The sequence below is a fragment of the Panicum virgatum genome, chromosome 8N (genome assembly GCF_016808335.1).
Source record: "Panicum virgatum strain AP13 chromosome 8N, P.virgatum_v5, whole genome shotgun sequence".
NCBI lineage: Eukaryota > Viridiplantae > Streptophyta > Magnoliopsida > Poales > Poaceae > Panicum > Panicum virgatum.
Window position 1 is genome coordinate 21,650,980 of NC_053152.1, and position 7,156 is coordinate 21,658,135.

The following is a 7,156-nucleotide window of genomic DNA, read 5'->3' on the forward strand; positions in this document are numbered from 1 at the left end:
TCAAGTCGTTGTCTTCTTCTAGCTCGAGGAGGCGTACCATGTTGTTCTCTCTAGATGGATCCTTGGTGCTTCTTTCTTTTTGGGTAGAGGGGAGCGCTGGCCCTTCTTGGTACGGTATCTCTTCTCCGCTATCGTGCCAATATTGGCTTGGTTTTGTAATGGGAGGAGGGTTGTTGGGGTTTCCTCCCTTATTTGGTTTCCTGTGATCGGTTACAAGAGTCCTGGGATTTCCAGGGATCTATTCGGATCCGATCGGGTGTGACGTGTGTAGATCCTTTCCCGATTTAGTTGGGATCTTAGATTTGGTAGCCTCCCAAAAGGTGGCGGCTGAGTTACGCAGCCCCAAAGGAATGTCTTGGGGTTTGGTTGCCGGATTTTGGTGGGTCACCCTTCTGCCACCCGTGATGTCATGTGGGTCGAAACACGTTCCGTTTGCGTGGTCGTGCGATAGTTGTGGCGCACAGTGGTCTGCTGCGCATGTTGCTGATGGGATTGGAAATCCTCCTATGTCTCTTGGCTTTAGATATGTGACAGAGCTCCTCGATCTTATCAGGGTTGAGTAAGCTTTCCATAAATAGGTCGATGTCATCCTACCAATCTTCTAAGTCATCAAACTCATCTGGCGGATCCAGATTGTTTAGGTAGTTGATGAATTCTTGATCGTTGTCGGGGATCGCGGAATTTGAGGTTTATTTGCACGGGTCCTGAGTCGAGTGGCTCTAGACCATCCATTAAATCATCAAATTCTTTATTGAATTTTGCCTCTTGGGCATCCTGTTGTTTAGCGTTTAGGGTAGCTTCTGCTAGGTTAATGCATCCTAGCAGAGCTTCATCCACTCGATCGATCTGACCAAGGAGATCATTGGGTGATGGGTAGTGTAGCCTCGTAATTCGAGGTTTTGGTGCACTTGACGCGCTGTCTTTTCCTATAGTGCTTTGGGCGATGTTGATGCAATCTAGGAGGGAATTATCCACTTGATATAGATAGCCTATAGCACGATCCGATTGGTGGCATTCATCTGAATCCATGACGTGAGGGTTCCTCTACATTCTGGCGTTTCCTAGGCCAAATTGACGCATTCAGCAATTTTGTCGCAGAGTTGATCTCCTGCTACGGCTGGATTTGGGTTGTAGTCGTAGGAAGCAAGCGACACATCGGGGTCTGCCCAGTATTTGTTTATCAGATCAAATATTTCTTCTTCCTGGGAATCCTCTGGAGGATTTTGCACTGCGGCCGCTAGAGCCGCCGAGTTGTTGGGGAGTTGCTGACAGGAGGAATTAGACTTCTCTAGTTGGTGATCGACTAGGTGGTTGATGTAACCACCCGATCCATCAGCAACGCTGGTCCATGACCCAAAAGTGAGAGCTATACCCTTTTCAAGGGTACCGTCTTGATCTTGAGATGCCATCGAGTCCGTCGGAGGATCGTCGAAGATGGGCCCCGCGGTGGGCGCCAGCTGTCGCTGTTTTACCATCAGGTCTATCTAGGGATACCCTTAGGTAGGGCGATGATCATGGGGGATCGCCGAGATCAGGGGCGCGATAGTACAAGCAACACAAGGGTTAGACAGGTTAGGGCCACGGATGTTGCATAATACCCTACGTTATGTGTGGTTTGTATTGCCTTGAGGGGGATTTATCTGAATGAAAAGGTCCCTGTCTGCCCTTATATAGGCCTGGGGGAGAAGGGTTACATGGAAAGCTCTAAGTCGGTTTATCTTTAGAACTTATCTCGAGTAGTTTTCGGATAGATTCTACCTAATCCGACTGGTACATGATACGCCACGGGTAGTTACATGCTGTACACGATATCTCCCACCCTATATCTCGCCTAGGGCCGTGCCACATGAGACATCTTGTGGCCCCGGGTCTGACAGGGCGGGTGATGCCACCACCCGCCCCTAAAATTATTTTTCTATTTTATCTAAAAATTCATTTAAATCTCTACATATAGCAAAACAAATAAAAAAAGTAAAACTTCTACACTATGATTATTATGAACTATAGAAATGAAAAAATATGCCAAGTATATTTCAATGAATATATATGTTAAGATTGTAGAAATTTTAAAGTATGACTTGAGTTATATACGATACTGTATAGTTATAGCTATTAGACAACTTATAATAATTTTTTGAACTATTAAATGAAAAAGTTATCATCTACAAAGTTTTAGATCTCATCATTCTCTACAATTCTGATATAAAGTTTGACTTTATCCGAGATCATAAGAAAAAGTTATGAATTTTTTTGATGTAAGACCATTTATAGGAGCGGGCCATGCCATGACCTGTTCCTAAAAATTTATTTTTAGAGACGGGTGACCTAATCACCCGCCCCTTAAAATGGTGGCAATTTTAGGGGCGGGTGATGGGGTCAGCCGCCCCTACGAATGCTCTTTTTAGGGGCGGCGACGCCATCACCCGTCGCTACAAATTTGTAGGGACGGGTGATGGCGTCACCCGTCCCTAGAAATGTATTTTCAGGGGCGGTCAAAAGCTACAGTTGTCCCTCTCTATTTATAGCAACGGGTTACATTTTGACGCACCTCTGAAAAAAATTGGGGTATTGCTACAAATCGTTTTTGTAGTAGTGGAGGGAAAGTCACTACACCACAACCCCGGACAGCCACTCGTTAAAACAAGAATTACCGACGGATCGTTCATCGATAAGTTTTACCTACGGAGTGTCCATTGGTATTATTGCACTTTTACCAACTAACTCCTGTTGTTAATATGGTGTTGTGGTGTAGTTAGTCTTACCTCATTAGGAGTCAAATCTTATACAACTAGATTGGGCTTTCAAAACTGGTATGACCATCCTAACCAATCAGTCTGTTCTAAGTCAATTTTTTCCAAAGTCATAACTCTCTCATCATTTGAACTCCAAATTGGACATTATATATAAATATATATGCATTTTCGTCGACGAGGAGCTACACAATAGTGAAGTCAAATTTGCATTTTGGCAAAGTCAACTGAACTAGTGTTTGACCGGTTTGCACAGCCGTCCCAATTGACCGTCAACAGCCATGAAGGCTTCCCAGCGACGACTTCCGAGACTATCACTTCTTATTGCTAGAAGTTGGAACGGACCAAAATGTTAAGGTTGAAATGTTACTTGCTTTAGAAATAGAAGAAAGAAAGGATAGAGATTGAGATAGAAATGTGCTTGGCAAGTCTAGTAACATCACAGGAACTCATCGAACATGCATTTTTCCACTCATCAAACATCGAACGCAAATCATATAGAGAAACATCAGAATAAAAAACAGTACACCATGTCCAAGTCCATGCGATATAACTTTGGACAAAATTTTACATAGAACATGGATTAGGCAGAAGAAATCTGTTTTGTGACCATGATTCATTAGAAGACGTACTCTGGCAGTTGCAGAGGGAATGGAGCAATCTTGACAGAAAATTCATTACCATCAGGTTGGTGGTGCCTTGAGACAGAAAATCAAATGTCACATAAAAGGTGTGAAAGAAACATAAGCTTATGTTTGGCATATTCCATTATCTATTAACATCAATATACAAAGATTACATCAATATTCAAACTTCTATATGTCATCAATCAAGAGAGACTGAAACTCAAATCCTGTATTCATATTTATTTTAAAAATTCCTTATGGAAGCTTCACCAACGGGAATTACCTCAATGGAATGAATATGAGAGATCCCTCCATGGTCGCCGGTAACTTTGACACTAACATGTAATTTCCATACTTAAACTCATCTGGCGCATCCTTTAGCAATAGGCCACAAAACTGAAGACAGCCAACGGAGATGTAAATGTAATATACATCATTTAATAGAACTGTTTTATGCACTTGTGTATGACTTCATATTTGAGTATCGTAGCTTTCAGCTTACATCTATATCTTCATGAGAGACAATTTCCTGTTCGAATAGTTAGGCTACATGATTGAAACTGGCAGGAAGAGTAGCACTTGCCATCTACATTGCATGCATCAGGAAGTGATACGCGAATAAAGTAATAGTAAACATATTTGCATGGGTCACCGTAGACAGATGAATCTTCTGGAACAAAAACAGCAGATGCACGGACCTGTAATTATTTTCACAGATATCAGTAGCAACCATTGCTGTTCGGAAAAATTATGTATCGTCCTCACTAAAAAACTAATCTGAAGGTCCCTGATGTAGTCACGTGTGAATACTGTACACCTGAACACATGTGCTCTGTTATAACACATTTTCAGGTACATATATCTTTTTTCATTAAAAGGAAATGAGCTAACTATATGTGAAAACTTAATGCGGCCACCTTGAACTCAAGTGAGCAAGATTTTAGTTCAGTTTTTAGTTTGTTACAGGCATCGCATTTCACTATGTCAACTGGTACAATGACACAGCTTTGCCCATAATATGTACATTCCAAGTTTCCAACAATGTTTATGAAGTAGTCTTGTTAAGGTTGCGTATCCGCTGAGTGTCAATACTTATGCTTTTGTCTCTCCTTTCAAATCTACATTCTACAGGTGTGCTTTATAGCTGAGAAGCGCATCAGTATTCAGTACAATTAATGTAGCGAATTGAATGATGTATAGGACGATTGTTTTTTCCTAATCTCTTCAAACCAGTCTTAATATACATCAATTATGGTACCTTGTAGTGTTAAATTTAGTTGTTTTCTAAGAATGGGAGAGAAATAATATGCAGCAACTGCATATTATTCTAGTTACTTCATAGAAAATATAAATTGATTCAGTTGTTATTTGGCACAAAGGCAAAGTCAATTATAATACAATCAGTCGCATTAAGTGGGAGCATTGAAACAGAGGAAGACAACTACATTACCTTTATACCATGTGTAACTGCTATTGAACAGGTTGGCGGTGTTTCTGGATACAAACTGATGTGTCTTGCATCCCTTCTGAAGTTAGAAATCTGCACCTTGATCAGGCCACTCTGTAGTTTCCTAAGGTGCTCCTCCAGCCACAAAAGGAGTCCATCTTGTGGCATATGATTATTATCTGTGTGCAGCCTTATCAGTGAGTTAGGTACACATGGCATCATTTCGCCATTTGATTTAAAATTTTTGGTGACAACGTAAAGTTGGCCACTCAGACAATCAAGGAGAAAAGTTTTTTCTTCAAAAGAAGTATCAGCAACTACGATGTAGTTAGATCTCCTAATGGCACCATTGTCTGAGCGAAGCAACTTGGCACGCTCAACAGCATGCTTGAGAGGTAACAAGTGCACATTAATCATTTCATGGTAGTAGAACTCGTAGCCTCCAATGATGCCACACGATTGCAGGTCATTTCTCCAAAGCTGACCATTACAGAAGCGGTACAATAACTTTGTGGGCATAGGGAGCTGAAAACCAAGCTCATACTCTGCTATTCTTATGTCAGTATCAGAAAGACCTTCAGCAAACGTTTCAAGTGCGCCAGGAAAGAATTCAGAAAGCCAGCTTTTTAACATTGTCCAGAACATTTTCACCCTTTTCACTAGTGGCAAGGGATACATGCGAAATGATCGCAACCAAGACACGTATGTTGCCTGAAAAAAATTACAAACATTTGGCACATGTATTAAAAAAGGGAAACGGAAGACAATACTGAAAAAAAAGGGAATGGAATGGTTGGTATTCTCAATTCAGCGCTTGTTTCATTAAAACTGAATTGAACAGCGTATTCAACTGGATCAGTAGCTTCATGCTAGACAAGTAGACAATTTGCAATTCAATGTACCCAAGAACTAATAAAGGATTATTTTCAGGCACTAAAGTTGATCCTAATCATTGGTCTCTTCTGCGGAGATTTAATCCTATGAAACATGATCCCAGCCATTTGGGGCCAGAACCCTATTCGCGGTTCGCATAACTCTTCGAAATTAATTTAGGCACACCAAGCACATATTAAGGACCTATATTTATCTCCAGTGCCAAAATTGAAACAATCATGTAAGTTCAGTTTTTCGTGGTAATTATAAAAGAAAAACCAGTCACACATTTTTAGTATGTTGTGAATAATGAAAGTTCTTTGTCCCATCATGTCTTGTAACAAGAATTTCTATTTATACTTTTATAAGTTCTTTAAATTCTTCATGAAGCTGACACAGCATGCCAAATCACTGATTGGTCCTTGTAATCTAATGTATATAGTATAGCTATTAGAAGTCAAAACTCAGTCCCTAATTTCTATTCTACAATTGATTTTTTATGTCTCTAAATACCGACACTAAAAACCTAACTAGTATATATTCTATATAAATACGGAAAATACAAAAACTAACTAGTATTCTGATTTCAAGAAACTCATCGTACGTGCAATGATGGAGGAACTGAGGAAGCCGCAGCCATCAGAGAGTACCTTGAAGCTGGGGAGCACACGGCCTTCAGGATCCACTGGAGCATCGATGCCGATGTCGTCGGCACAGAACCGGCGCCACCGCTCTTCGGAGGATGCGGCAGCGCGGAGAGTCTTGCTGGCGCAGGCTAGCGAAGCGGCGCCGCGAGGCCCGGCCCTCGCAATGACTCTCGCCAAGGCGACCGGCGGCAGGTTCTCCAGCGCCGACGGCGTCGCGTGGCCCAGCCTAGGCCGCCGTTTCGCTGGCGACTGCATCGATCCACCTGCCGGGTGGGATTTGCTTTTTCCTACTTGGGCGATGTAGGGTTTTTGGCAGCGCTCGCAACGCAGTTAAAAACTGAAAACTGACGTGTCAAGGTTTATACTAGGTGACTAGTATAAACCCGTGTCGTTGCTAATGGACCATGGCCCTAATGCCTTCTTGACAATCCTAGTTGGCCCTTAATATTTTTAATTCAAAACTGAATAAGATTTAGGCCCGGTCCTTTTAGAGCCTGGCTCTTAAATTATCTATAAAAAAATCAAAACCCTTCACCACCCCAGTGCATTGCCGCAGGAGTCAAGAATTTTTTAATTTAACTTAATAGATCTGCAGCCGTGTCTACGAGTAATAAAAAATAGTTGTATAATAATAAATGCTCCGAAACACATGATACTTTAAACTCTATTGAGACACAATTATGTAAATAACATCATGATACATTGATACTCAAATTCACATAACCTACGTCCAAATTTTTTTTCCTATGACAACATATGACGGAAGAGAGCACTTTTTTTGCTAAGGCATCTCAATGACAGTTGAGTCCTACG

The 7,156-nt window shown here is 41.4% G+C and overlaps 1 protein-coding gene across 1 annotated transcript; it reads right to left on the minus strand.

Moving 5' to 3' along the window:
- Positions 1 to 3,887: 3,887 nt before the first annotated feature.
- Positions 3,888 to 6,598, minus strand: LOC120684891 (F-box protein SKIP16-like). The gene is made up of 4 exons (XM_039966757.1): positions 6,347 to 6,598; positions 5,191 to 5,534; positions 4,827 to 5,157; positions 3,888 to 4,074 (listed from the first exon to the last, which is right to left on the minus strand). The coding sequence occupies exons 1-4, from the start codon at positions 6,596 to 6,598 to the stop codon at positions 3,889 to 3,891; spliced, it is 1,113 nt and encodes a 370-aa protein (XP_039822691.1). The 3' UTR covers position 3,888.
- Positions 6,599 to 7,156: the final 558 nt, after the last annotated feature.

Excerpts from the sequence above, each read along its gene's own strand:
- LOC120684891 (XM_039966757.1), bottom strand. The coding sequence starts at position 6,598 with ATGCAGTCGCCAGCGAAACGGCGGCCTAGGCTGGGCCACGCGACGCCG. Across the intron at positions 5,535-6,346 it reads GTGTGCTCCCCAGCTTCAAG|GCAACATACGTGTCTTGGTT; the intron begins GTACTCTCTGAT and ends AATTTTTTTCAG. Across the intron at positions 5,158-5,190 it reads CATGCTGTTGAGCGTGCCAA|ATCTAACTACATCGTAGTTG; the intron begins GTTGCTTCGCTC and ends TGCCATTAGGAG.